The sequence below is a fragment of the Pantherophis guttatus genome, chromosome 1 (genome assembly GCF_059756535.1).
Source record: "Pantherophis guttatus breed Tessera chromosome 1, ASM5975653v1, whole genome shotgun sequence".
NCBI classification, from domain to species: domain Eukaryota; kingdom Metazoa; phylum Chordata; class Lepidosauria; order Squamata; family Colubridae; genus Pantherophis; species Pantherophis guttatus.
In genome coordinates this window covers 312,596,958-312,610,969 of record NC_142063.1, presented here as the reverse complement: position 1 = coordinate 312,610,969, position 14,012 = coordinate 312,596,958, and the positions used below count along the sequence as shown (strand labels likewise).

General features: G+C 39.0%; 1 protein-coding gene across 4 annotated transcripts in view; it reads left to right on the top strand.

Moving 5' to 3' along the window:
• The window catches only part of PSME4 (proteasome activator subunit 4), a 101,461-nt gene extending 87,691 nt beyond the window's left edge, over nucleotides 1-13,770 (top strand). For 2 of the 4 annotated variants that reach the window (XM_034427379.3, XM_034427375.3), the window contains 3 exons: nucleotides 6,244-6,406; nucleotides 7,094-7,227; nucleotides 7,849-8,125. In XM_034427379.3, coding sequence (XP_034283270.1) covers nucleotides 6,244-6,406; nucleotides 7,094-7,227; nucleotides 7,849-7,983 — 432 coding nt within the window. In that variant the 3' untranslated portion in view covers nucleotides 7,984-8,125. Of the gene's footprint in view, nucleotides 1-6,243; nucleotides 6,407-7,093; nucleotides 7,228-7,848; nucleotides 8,126-8,886; nucleotides 11,292-13,222 lie in introns of those variants that run through there. The other 2 variants (XM_087883289.1, XM_087883290.1) reach the window with 2 other exon arrangements.
• Nucleotides 13,771-14,012: the final 242 nt, after the last annotated feature.

Here is a 14,012-nt window from a genome sequence, read left to right as displayed (position 1 = left end):
AAGATTAAAAACATCCAAATTTATCTAAAGAGGTTTAAAACCCAATTTAAAAGCCAGTTTAAAAGCCAATTAAAAAGGGAGAGTTAGGCCAGACCAGCTTGTTGGAATAGAAATGTTTTCAGGGCACGGCGGAATATGCGTAATCTTGGATGTTTCGTAACTCCGGGGGAAGCCCGTTCCAGATGGTAGATGCCCCCACAGAAAAGGCTCTCCCCCTGGGGGCCGTCAGTCGACATTGTTTGGCCGACGGCACCCTGAGGAGTCCCTCTCTATGGGAGCGAACTGGTCGGTGAGAGGCTATTGGTGGCAGGAGGCGGTCTCGTAAGTACCCTGGTCCTGAGCCATGGAGCGCTCTAAAGATAGTAACCAAAACCTTGAAGCGCACCCGGAAGACCACTGGGAGCTAGTGCAGCTCGCGCAGGAGGGGGGTTACATGAGAGCGCCACATTGCTTCCATTACCACCCGCGCGGCCGCATTCTGGACCAGTTGGAGCCTTCGGGTGCTTCTCAAGGGGAGCCCCATGTAGAGAGCATTACAATAATCCAGGCGTGAGGTGACAAGGGCGTGAGTGACCGTGCGTAACGAGTCCCGATCCAGAAAGGGACGCAACTGGCGAATCAGGCGAACCTGATAAAAAGTCCTCCTGGCTACGGCCGTCATATGCTCTTCAAAAGACAGCTGTGAGTCCAGGAGGATGCCCAAGTTGCGAACCCCATCTGTGGGGGCCAACGACTCGCCCCCAATAGTCAGAGATGGCGCCAACTGACTATATCGGGACGACGGAAACCACAGCCACTCGGTCTTGGATGGGTTGAGTCTGAGTTTGTTCCTCCCCATCCAGATCCGTACGGCCTCCAGGCACCGGGACATCACCTCGAGGGCATCATTGGGGTGGTCTCGGGTGGAGATGTACAGCTGGGTGTCATCAGCGTACTGATGGTACTTCACCCCAAAACCACGGATGATCTCACCCAGCGGCTTCACATAAATGTTGAATAGAAGGGGCGAGAGGACCGATCCTTGTGGCACCCCACATATAAGGGGCCTCAGGGTCGACCTCTGCCCCCCTGTCAACACAGACTGCGACCGGTCAGAGAGAAAGGAGGAGAACCACTGTAGAACAGTGCCCCCCACCCCCAACCCTTCCAACCGGTGCAGCATGATATCATGATCGATGGTATCAAAAGCCGCTGAGAGGTCTAGTAGGACCAGGACAGAGGAGCAACCCCTGTCCCGAGCCCTCCAGAGATCATCAACCAATGCGACCAATGCTGTCTCTGTGCTGTACCCGGGCCTGAATCCCGACTGGAACAGATCTAGATAATTCGATTCATCCAGGTACTGAGGATTGAGGGTACAGCCCCGGGATGTGCCTGGTAAACTCAGTAGAACCTCATCTTTTGAAGTAAGCTTGCTGGGCTCAGCAAGGAGGAGGCAGCAGGATGAAACAGTTGGTGGAGACAGGGTGGCATTACAGGGGAAAATGCCCTGTTTCTACTACGAGCATGAGGAATGATAGCGTGAAGACCATGGAGGGCTTAGCAGACCAGTGAGATGCAGCATACGCCATTGCCCTGAGTGGTTCCCTGAATGATGTTTTTGACTGTGTAGGAGACATTGTGTTGGGTTATGGCAGAACTGGAGGAAACAGAGAGGTGAGTACTTCCTAGCAGGACAGCCCTGCAGCTTGTGTTGGAAGTGCTCCTGGAGAACTGATCTTTCTTGAGGTTTTGTAGGAGGAATGTTGGGCCAAGCAAGCAGAGAGCCTCTTATTGGTGCTTGCCTCCACCCATTGCTGAAGCCTGCAGGCTGGTTCTCTAGGAGTGCGTCCAATGTGAGATGGAAAGCTATACTTTAAAGGGCCTGTGGGCTATTCTCCTTGCCCTAGTGGTGGAAAACAAGGCTCTTCCTTTGACTCCATCCTGCTCCCACCTCCCTGGTCAGGCCCAGCAAGTCCCCGTCAGCAGACAAGACTTCATCATGCTGCTGTGTTGCCACATGCCTCCCAAAACTGTACTCTTACCAATACCTGGACCCTGGGTCAGCAGCAGGAGAAAAAAAGACTTTCAGCTGTGGGCGGTAATCGCAGAGTGAAGGTGACAAATTGGCAGAAATGGAGTAAAGTTGGGGGAGTTGAAGAAGTGTGATATCTTTGCCTAATGACAGCATGATCCTGACCTAATGACTACAACTGTGACTACTGGAATTACCATTACTAAGTAGTGTAGGCATATGTTTCATCTAACAATGTTGCACCTTCACTATGTACTGGAAATTCTGGTTCAAATTAGGGTTATTAAGCAAGGACTGCCTGTGTTCATTCCATTACTGTGCAGTGACAACCACTAGTACAAATTTGACAGCCTAATCTGCCCATTAGGGCATGGTAAATTTTGAAATAAATGTAAAATTGTCAAAATACTTGCTTTTGTGCAACATCTTAATAATCATATTGCCATAGAAACCCCTGTATTGCAGAGGTTGTAATTTGTTTTTCTTTCCTTTTAGGCAAGATCTAATAGGATGATGATTCACTACCCTTGTATTGTATCTCTGTTATTTTCTATATAAATTAGAGGTTTTTGTCGCAATTGTAGGGTGTAAATCCTTCCTAGGCTGATCTTTGCCACTTACTCATCCATTTAATTGGGGTTTTTTTTACATTTTGAAGTTATATCTATTCATTTAGAATAGTTTTTGGAAGCCATATTTTCAGTCACTTTCTCAGATCTTTGGATTTTAGATGACTGAATAATAATGTAAATGCACATTTATATTTGAGAGCAAAAAAGACTTTCAGAGAGATGTATTGATATTTAAATTTCATAAACATTAAACATTAGTTAGCATGTTGTTTTCTAGTCTCAATAATCTTCCTTACTCCAAATGTAAAGATGCATTAAAAAAAAACCTTAGGGAAAGCTAGGTAATACTCTCTAAATCAAATCTGCTGCTCTCTTGCTATGTTATCTGGACCTTAGAACTATACCACATTTTTAAAAGCTGTGATAAAGCATCTTCTACATTATATTTCCTTGTTGGATTTATATGTAGTTTATAGAATTGCACTAAGATGGCAGCCTACTTCTGTACCTGGATCCTTTGTGTAAACATTAATGTGTTCAGGTAGTCCCCAACATACGACCACATGGGACCAAGATTGCTGTCATAAGTTGATGCTGTTGTAAAAGCAAGGCCATGAGACTTAAAATGATGAACCAACACTCCCTGTTGTGGTTGTTAATGAAGAATTGCAAGTCATTAAGCCAATATCTACTCTACCCCAATCTAAGCCATTCCAGACTTAGTCTCTCCCAGCCTCAAGCTTCAGTAAGGTAAGGGACTGTCTCCAAGCCCCTCATCTGCCTATCTCTACCCTTTGGTTGCCTTACATCCTGGCTTGCAGGATACCAAACAGTCCCAGAACCATGTGGCTCTGGGGTTGCTTACATGTCCATGAAAGTTTGAGTCATCCTAGCCCAGTCCTAGTCGCAGTCGCCCTTACTACTCTGCACTCTGAGATCCTGCCTACCTGGTGCTCCATCATCCCAGTTCACCTTTGCCGTTTTTTGTTCCCTCTGCTAATAAGGTCTGTCCAGCCTGGGCTAAGCTTCGGCTGTGGAAAAAGAAAGTTGAAAGTAGTCCCTGAACGACAGTATGCCAAAATGCCTCTTTGCAAAAATCTTCTGGAGTGCAGAACCCTGAAGCGCTCCTTTGGGTATGATTGCCCTGCCCACGCACTATTCAATCAGTCTCTGTTGAGCCAGCCTATCCCCGAACCATTTTTCAAACTAAAGCAAATTTTGTGCACTTTCCATCCTACCTGCAGTCCTACGTTGGCCTGGAAAAGTTTACTTCAGAGCACCTTAACCTTCAATCAGCTGAGCTAACAGCTATTCATTTTGTTCACTCCTCATGCCAAGGACTTATACTTTCCATGCTTTGCATTTCTGCAGCCTGCCACTTTATCCTCTATGAGGTTGTATCCAAAGTCAAGAAAAAAAAGCATAACCACAGGCAAGAGAAGCATGTTGGAGATTAACTCTCACCCTGCCAAAATCCACCTGGTTCCCATTTGCTTGCAATGGCAGTTTCATTTCGACTATCCTCTTCCCATTTGTTTTTTAGTCTCAGTCTGGGGCTGGTCTTTACGAGTATGGAAAAGAGGGCATTTTGACACAGTGCACTCCAGGAGCTTTTTGCGAACAGATGTTTCAGTGTGCTGCTGCTCAGGGACTGCTTTTGACTCCCCACAGCATGCCTTATCAGCACTGAGAGCAAGAAAATGGTGAAAGTGAGCTGGGGTGGCAGAATGTAGATTGGTAGAGTTCTAGGAATGCAGGTTGGCAGGAGCAGCTGTAGTTGGGACTAAGCTGGAATGCACCTGTACGATTGTAAGTGCAGGTTGGCTGCCAAGAGTCCAAGTTTTGTTCACATAACTCAGGGGGCACTGCAACAGTCCTAAATTCAGATATAGGTCATAAATCCATTTTTTTCATCACCATTGTAAGTTTGAATCATCATAAGTTGATGAATATCTGTTTGGAAAAAATACATTCTTATCTATTAAATTTATATATTTATTTATATAATTTATATGGCTACCCATTTTACTGAAGTGACACTGAGTGGTAAACAGAAATTAAAACCCCCAATATTTAAAAACAAAAACCTAGCACTGATAATGTTATCTACTTTGAGTAATGAATCATCTACAAGAAAGCAACCAAGCTTAGAGAGCACCAACGGCCCCTCATTTCAACCCTGAACTACAAATAGGCCAGCCATCTTCCCTGAAAAGGGGAAAATTTACAGAAAATGTAATACTATCAGGGAAGGAACTCAAGCAGTTGACCTTCCTTGAGGTAGAAAATATAAGGAGATTTGCAAAAACTTAACACTCCAACCTACATTATCTGTTTTCTCAAAGGACTTTTATGTGGCTTCTTCAGCCTTTCGGTATCCTAGGGCCAGTGAACTCTAGGAGAGTTCTTGAGATAAGAATTTTAAGTGTACTTTAGTTTATCAAGATATTGTAACTTATCCCATTGCTTAAGAATATATTAAAGGTTTAGAAACACAGGCAGTTAGTCAATCTTTGAGTACATAATAAAACCAAGCCATTTGGATAATGTCCCAATAACAGAATCAGAAATTTGGAGTCCAAATTAATAATTATCTTACTGCCTCTCTTTGAAATACATTTCAGTATTTTGCTCAGCAAATTATAAAATTTCATCCTTGAACATAATCTACTTAAATTCCATAGAACCAAAATTAAAAACCCTATAATGAATTACCAGAAATTAACTGGCTCCTAAAATCCATTTCTTGTACAAATATTGTAATATTAAGTATGAGTTACAAGGTTTCTGAAATGAAGAAGATTGTACACCTTATTAACATATTTCTGATGTAGCTAAAAGGTGAACTGCTAATAACTTCCAAGAATACTTGACAATGGAATAAACACCGACTTATTTTATTTACTTTATTTTCTATAATAATTCTGTTTTCTGTAATGCCATTTTAATGCCTTAATAATAATCATAGTCAAACAAAAGCCAGTATGCAACAAACTTTCTGTGTTCATCAGCTACTACGGGATCGTTCAAAAAACATCACAAGGCTTACACTCATGTGTAAGGTAGACCAAAAAATACTGTCTATTTATTCTTTTCAGCACATGGGGCTCACCATGCCACAAGTTTGTCCTATGTGTCTGCTCAGAATTTCAAATCCAGACCTTGTCCAACAAAATGCTAAGATCCTAATTGCTGCCATGGGCCTCCTGCCACAGGCAGTGGGTAAGACTAGAAAACCATCAAGGTCCCTTCCAACCCTATTCTATGTTTAACATAATAACTTTTTCTATTCACTGGAATTTAAACGAAACTTTACTTGTGATCCTGATGCTACTGTCTCATGAAGAGTCTTACTGCTTAATACAGTGAACATTGACTTTGCAAACAACGTGTACACAAAGTGTACATGTGATAATGCCAGGGTACAATTCTGTCACCCTCTTTCTCACATTTAGAACAGTGTTTTTCAATTTTAGCAACTTTAAGATTGGCTAAATCAACTTCAATTTCCAGAATTCCCCAACCCAGCTGTTCGGGAATTCTCAGAAAAGAAGCCCACACTTCTTAAAGTTGTTGAAGTTGAGAAATACTGATTTAGAATATAGTGGAAATAGGGATGCCCTTACTGTTATTACTGATGCTTTTATTTGATCCTAGGTGAGAGAGATGGCTGCTACCACTTTGGGTGGTTTGCTCCAGTGCCACTTCCTGGCGATCGATGACCCTATGCAGACTCATTTTGAGCAGCTCTGTAAAATGAGACTTCCAAAGAGAAGAAAACGAGACCTCAGTACTGTAGTGGATACCATTCCCCCTGCAGGTAAGGAGGAGGTGGAATGGTATCAGGAAGGTGTAAATCATGCTGAATGGATTTGTCAGAGGGGTATTACCTCAGCTTTCTGATTTACATATTTTCCACCTTTCTGTGCATAACATTTGAACATTTGAAAAGTATCCGGTCTTCTAAAAGTGAGTCAGCCAGTTATTTCTGACATACAATGCAGTCTAGTTCACAGGAAAGGGGGACCTGCGTTAGAGATTGTCATTAGGAAGAACAGGGAGCAATCTGAAGCTTCCTAAATAATGGAATCTCAGAATGACAGTTGACATGACTGAGCTGCATTGAATTTAGGTCAAACCACAAAAAAAGAGTGACCAATGCATCCTCAAAGCAATAACCTTTGTACCATCCTTGTAAATCACATGATTACATTGGGTAATTTGCAAGCAGCTCGCATTTATAAATATTGCAGCCTCTTGCAGTCATGTAATTGTGATTTGCAACCGTCTCTTTGCATCCCTTTATAGTCCCAAAAATCTGCTCAATGAAATTTAAAGAAAACCATGTAAATGTGTATGCATGACAGTGGTTTAAAGGGCTTCAGAGAGAACTGGTAAAAATCCACTCTGCCATACCCTTTCCCCATAGATAGAAGGAGCTTATTTCTTATTTGTGCCAATTGAAGACTCCTGTCCCATGGAAGAATTACCAACTTTTTTCTTGCAGATTTAGTTAAACGCCATGCTGGCGTGCTTGGACTTAGTGCGTGTATTTTGTCCAGTCCATATGATGTGCCCACGTGGATGCCTCAACTTTTGATGGATCTTAGTGCGCATCTGAATGATCCTCAGCCTATTGAGGTATGATTCATTTGATCAATCGTTGGAATTCTTATGCTGAAGCTTGGCCTCTTAAATGACTTACTTTTTGAGAAGAAGCTGCTTAGTCTACTGCTTAGAAAATTTCTGTTATAGGTACTGGCTATTTGGGTTGTTTTGTTTTAACCAAATGTTTGTAATAAAGATCAAAACAGAAATTATTCAATAGTACCTTTTTAAGATTTTTTTTTTTTTTTGCTTTTTAGCTAGTTAACAAAGATAACCATTTACAGAGCCAGTTTGGTTTGATTCTGATAATAATCTCTTAGTTTTATTTTATGCATTAAAAAAAAGGGGGGAGAATAGGAATAATCTTCTCACATAAAACAACACAGTACTAAACAAAAATATGTAGTTGTACATATCTGTTAAACTTTTGTATTTTAACAATTTATTGAATAGAATAAAAAGAAATATATGAGCTAATATACACAATTCTTAAATCACTATTAGTGATTTAAGTTTCTTTATAACCTAAAACATTTGAACAAAATTCTGAATAATATATTTACACTTACAAAGCTGAATCACAGTCTTAAGAACAAGACAGTTTATAGTTGTTTTAAATACATTGCCTAGATCTCTCTGTCTTTCTCCACACAGATGACAGTAAAAAAGACATTGTCAAATTTCCGGAGAACTCACCATGATAACTGGCAGCAACATAAGCAACAATTCACTGATGACCAGCTGCTTGTCCTTACAGATCTTTTGGTATCACCATGCTATTATGCATAAAAGGGTGAGACTGTGTTGTAAAATCTGTACCCTTGGGCTATCTTGGAATGGTCTTCTTGATATCCAGCTTGACATAGCAAAATGTCACCTTTCAAACAGTGCCTTGTAATTTTTAGACTCATTAAATGAAACCAATACTGTCTGGCCTTTTCCTTCCTTCATATAAGAAACTCTGTAGAATTCTCGTTTAAAAATATAAAATTAAAATGTATTACCCTTTTGATTTAAATTGAAAGAAAATAATCAAATATAGATGGGGCATGTATTGAATATGGTGTCAAAGACATTGAAACATAATTTTTGCTATCCCAAAGGTGCCTTTCAAAAGGCAACTGGACTTTCTTGGGTTTTCTTCCCCTTGAAAACATTTAATTTCTTGTCCTAGAAGCTCTTCAGTTTGGACTGAATGGTGGGGAATAGAATAATTTATATTCTTTGCTGTCATCTGTTTGTTAGTACTCTTAAGAGTCGTTGAGGCCACTTGGGGATTTACTTGTACTCTCAGGGTGACCTGAATCAGCGTGCAAATAGGTGTGGAACCTTCTTGGGACTGCTGAAAAGACTGTGTGGTAGAAACCAAGAAAGTCCAGTTGCCTTTTGAAAAGCACCTTTGGGTAACCATGATCTGGATGATTGAGAATCTCCATAGATAACTTTTTCTAGTTTTCCACTATATTATCTTGAAATCAATTTACATTCATCTTGCATTATATTTATTTTATGTGATGATAAAATGGGGTTCACACCATATTTACATTTTATGTGAGACTAGTATGGACAATATTTTGACAGCACTGCGTCATGTTTGCATGTGGTAGTAAACAGGATGTGACCTTGATATAATGAAGAACAACTGCACTGATTTTACTGGCAATCTGGTTACTTGTTATTCTCTTAATACAGAAGTTCTCAACTCAAATGCAGTCCCACAGGGGTCTCAAGCAACTTGGAAAGGGGTCATATTTTTTTAAAGATTTGCACAGGTAAAGTCGGAAGAAAAGGCCCAGGTAGCATTGGGAAGATGGCAAAACCTGAGCATCTAGTAATCTGGAAAAGGGATGCATCAATCAAAAGAGTTTATTTAACTCATTGTTTTAATTCATGAGTAAGGATGAACAAATTTGTTTATCGTTCAAGGGATTATGGTATTGCAAAATTCAAGAATCCTTACCTTAATGAATTGCCATGTGTAAAATATTTTCATTGATCTGGAACCCCAGAAGAGGAACAAGAAAAGAGCCTCATATGAGGTCAGAAACTGGAGAGTGCTTGCTTTCATGAACTTTGAATTGAATAGAGACCTGCTTGCCATTGTACAGAACTGGTTTACAATCATGATAAAGTTTATCATTTTAGTAAATAAATCACAATTAACTTGGTTTGTAAATACATAAACTCATATGTTATCATTTATTTATTATTTATTTTCAAGGCTTATAGTTTGTATAGGTGGTTCCAGTCAACGAACCACTAGCATAAAACTCCTGAAATCTGTAATTGGGGTATAACATACATACATATATATAGTAGAAATATGTGCCCAAGGATTCAAACTGCCTAAATAAGTCTATTTAAAATAATTGTTCATACAGAAAGATAGTTACAATAACGCTGTCTCATAAAATATCCAAAACTTCACCAACTTTCTGAAGAACAGGAGAGATTTATAATCTTCATTGGGAAGTAAAATAGTATATAGATTATTTTGATGACAGATTTCCATTCCAGGCTCTGTGCTTAAAACAAGCAAATGTCCTTCTTCTTGCTGAAGATAGATTGGCTTTTGTCATTGTCAAATTATCCGTCTCTTTCAGAGTCTCAGAAAAATAAGAGACTGCTTCATTTCTGTAAAGATAAAGAAACTTAAATATTAACTTACTAAATATTTGGATTCGATAATTCAGAGGCTTAAGTTTGGAATCCTTTTTAAAACTGCATATAGTATGTCCCTTGAAGAAGGTTAGATTTCTGTTTAACTGAAGAAAAAAGCTCTGGCATAGTAATAAGTCTCTGCATGAATAAGAGAATTGTAATTTTCTTTCATACATCCATGCAAGTGTCTTGTATTTAAGATAAATTCTACCTTATGGAATGGCTAATACCGCAATTTCTCAAATTCAAATGGATTGTTTATTGATATCAGGTGAATAACTGGGCACACAACCTATAAGAATATGCATGCCCAACTCTTCATAGTACCCTTGGGTATAAGTGTAGGTAGTAATACCATCCCAATTTTTTAAAAAAGATTTTTACTTTCTTTTTTTAGCTCACATGCAAAACCAAGCTATGCAGTGCTTTGTGCTCAAATCTTAGCTTCTAAATCCATACTGTTAATCTTTGTTTCATGGCCAGATTTTCAATAAGATCCTTCATCCAGGTACTGAACTTTAACTTTCCCTGGTTTTGTAAGTGACAGCTTACTTTTTTCCAATTTAGTAGAGCCCATGGACAACAACAGATATTTGCTATTGTTTTATTTCATGTAAATATGTTAATACTGAGTGGTTAAAGACCACTGGTTATATGGTTAAAATAAAATGTTCTGTATTGATACTCCCACCTTTCCTCATTCACTCTATGTCTCCATGCTGGAACAGATATTTAAGTTGCATTAAAATACAGAAGTACTGTATCTGTCCCCACCAAATTTCTTTTTGGTCTGTGACTTTGGTGGCTATTGGCTCACTACTTCACAACTTGTTCAATACATGTTACATACATGTAAAAGATTGTATAAATTGTAGAGGCATTGCATTGACAAAGTACTGTATAGTTTGCAAAAGTTTTACATAATCCATTTGTGAGATTATCTTGTAAAGATTCACACTTTTCAATGTTAAAATACTGCTTTAGCTTTTGTATCCAATTCAAATGCCAATTTCTTCTGGTTTATAATACTGCTGTTTCTCATTAATGAAGTTATTTAGTTTTGGGTTTAATATTCATTTATCATTAGTGAATGAATTGATTTTTTACCAATATTTTTCTCTTGCTACCATCCTAAGTAATGGTATATTTTAATGTATGGTAAATAATAGAATTGAAATCTCTCTCCCATTTAAGAAAACAAAAAACAACACAAACTTGAAAAATACATTCACTCTGTATTTTTTCTTTGTTTAAAAGGAATATAATATGCTTTTAAATAATCTGCCTGTTGGGAAAGCAAACACGGCAGTGTAACCTGGACAGCATGTCCTGAGACTCAGTGAAGAAATAACATGTATAGGGTAGTGCCAAATGCATCTTCTTATTTTCAGTTGTGTACTTAGTTTAAAGCTGAATAAATTAATTGTTTGTAAAAATTTGGGTGTGCATGGCATGTTTATCGTTCAGTGTATCCTCTCAAGTAAGTGTTTTCATTTAGGAGAGGAGCTAACAATCTCCAAGGATATTTGGGATCTAATCAGTCTCTTGAATATAAATGATGGGTTGTTTGCTTTTAGTTCTGAAAGGACATGAGGACTTGGGTATGAGAGAAGTAGATCCAGTACTTTAAAAGTTGTATTGGTACTCTTCATAAAAGCAATTCGATCAAGAGAAGTTTTGAAACCATGGTATAGCTTACGACAGCGATCCCCAACCTTTGCAGCTGGGCGGCCCGGGGGTGGGAGGAGATAGGGGAACCAGGCTGTGTGAGCAGAGGGCTGGCGTGCACATGTGCACACACAGCTCAACTTAAGCCAACTGTAGGCCGGCGCGCACAGCTCAACTTGCGCCAATTTGCAAATAGGTAGTGGGCTGCAGCCTGGGGGTTAGGGATCCCTGACTTATGATATGAAAGTACTTGTTTGAGTTATTCACACTTTACAAATCTTGTCAGCTTGGGTTTAGAATAAAAATGAACACATATAATTATATTTTCTTTTTAAATGAGATATTTTTAGAGGAAAAATGTGCAAAAATTATTGTTCTCCCCTTAGCATAGTAATTTGATTTTGGTCACTTGGTTCTCTTAGGAAAAAGAAGAGTAGGATAGCTTCCAATCACAAAAAGGTGATTGAATAGTGCCGATTCTTGTTGCCAAGGAAATCTTTCTAGCTTAGTTCATTCTCTTCCCTTTCCTTCTGGAAGGCAAATCTTAGTTCTAATTTATTCCCTGTGCAAAAATAATCAGAAGAGTTGGTAAGGAAGTATGTACACAAATCTTGTTATTTCTGATCTTACTTTTGTAAATATATTCCTCTGTAGTCTGGTAAACTCCTGTTTGAATTATTACAATCCCTCATCTATAAAAATAATGTGGAAATTTTGGTTGGCAAGATAGCCAGAATCTTGATTCATACTGCTCACTTGAATAATGTCTCATAAATTCAAAGAAGCTTTGCTGGTTGTCACTTTGCTCTGGGGAACGAATTCAAGATGTTGGAAGCTTATTTTTCAAAACCATGGTATTATAATAAAGTAAGAAAACAAATGGGTCACAGTGCTGTCATTAAGAAGAAAAATGTTGGGGTTTGAACATCACAAGCTGCTTGCATCTTCCTTCAGGAAATATTTCACTGAGATCACTTCAAGATTGCCTTAACAAGAGAAAAATATTAATTCTGGAGAGATATGATTGTATGTTTATGTGATTTTCAATGACACTGTATATGTCTGAATAAGAAGCAACACACAAATTGTGTGAGTCACTCAAACTTTTTTTAAAAGCTATATAAAACTGCCCTAATAATGGAGTTAATTGGCAATCTGCCTATGAATAAAAGGATATGAATCAAGATTTAACATTTGTCTCCTGCTTTAAAAAAATCAGCTTTGCCCGTCATTCCAGAGATTTTACCTCTGAACAAAACATTTTCAGTTATCTGACATGGCAGTTCAATTTGTGAGCAAAAAAGGGAGAAAATGAGAAGACTTTGGAAATATTTCATATTTTTCTGTCCCCATATATATGGCAATAGCCCTGGATCAACACTATAATAAGAGTACAAAGAATTCTCAGCTCCTGTGTATTCCTGACGGGAACAAAAGAATATTAATTTGCTACTACTCTCAGATGAATGTGTATTTTAATATGATAGCTTCTCCCTCATGCTTCCCTACAAGATGTAGCAAGTTTCCACTGAACACTACTAGATGATGTATCATTTAATATATAATATGCCTCCTTTTCTATTTTGAGCTGCCTCTTAAGTTTATGGATAGTGATACCTAGAGGACACTTTTTATGTTGAGCACCTGCTTGTGATCTGAATGATGTTCATGAAATTTCAAACTATGTATTATTTCCCAGGACAAGAACAGGACCGCATTTGGCCCAAGGGAAAACCTGGCAAAAACAGATCAACTTTGACAAAAAGATGGAACTGGTCAGAGCTGCAAAGAAAGCCCAAATTTCACCGAAGCCACCTTATGGGAGAGGCAAGTGGGGAGCAGCTCATATGTTGGCACCTGCTCTAAGTCCCCCTCCCTGGTCACATGACCAGAGGTGACATGATCCACCCACTCTCATTCTTCCTGGTGCTATATTCAATAGCAGATGCACATGAAAGAAGAACACCCATACCTGCACGTGCAACACGTTACTTTATTTTACATAAGAAAATATAAATGGCTTCTATGGCTGCCAATTTCACCGCTAGAGCATCCTACCCAATTTAAGTCTGATGTTGGTTTCCTAGTACATTGTACCTAGCTTTACTAAGAAAAAGATAGCCAGGTTGATTTGTGTCTCTTTTCCTTCAGCTAGGATCTACACAATGGACATAGTTTTGACTTGAACAGGTATAGCTTGTATTTCATAAAAATAAAAGAAAAAAGCTTGCTTTATCTCCCCAAAAAGCTTTGGGACAGCTTCTGTCATGACTGATGTCAACATCCATCTAATAAGATCTGTATCTAGAAGCCCACCCCCCACCCCCAGCATACCAGCTGAGAAAGTAACCTGGAATAGACACAGCTGGAACAGCCACATTTCTCTCTTCCTCACTCCTTTTTTTCTCCCTAACCTCCTTTGATGAAGAATATTTGAAACTGAGGTGGTTATGACCACTTTTAAAGTTGCAGCTAATTTTAATATTTCT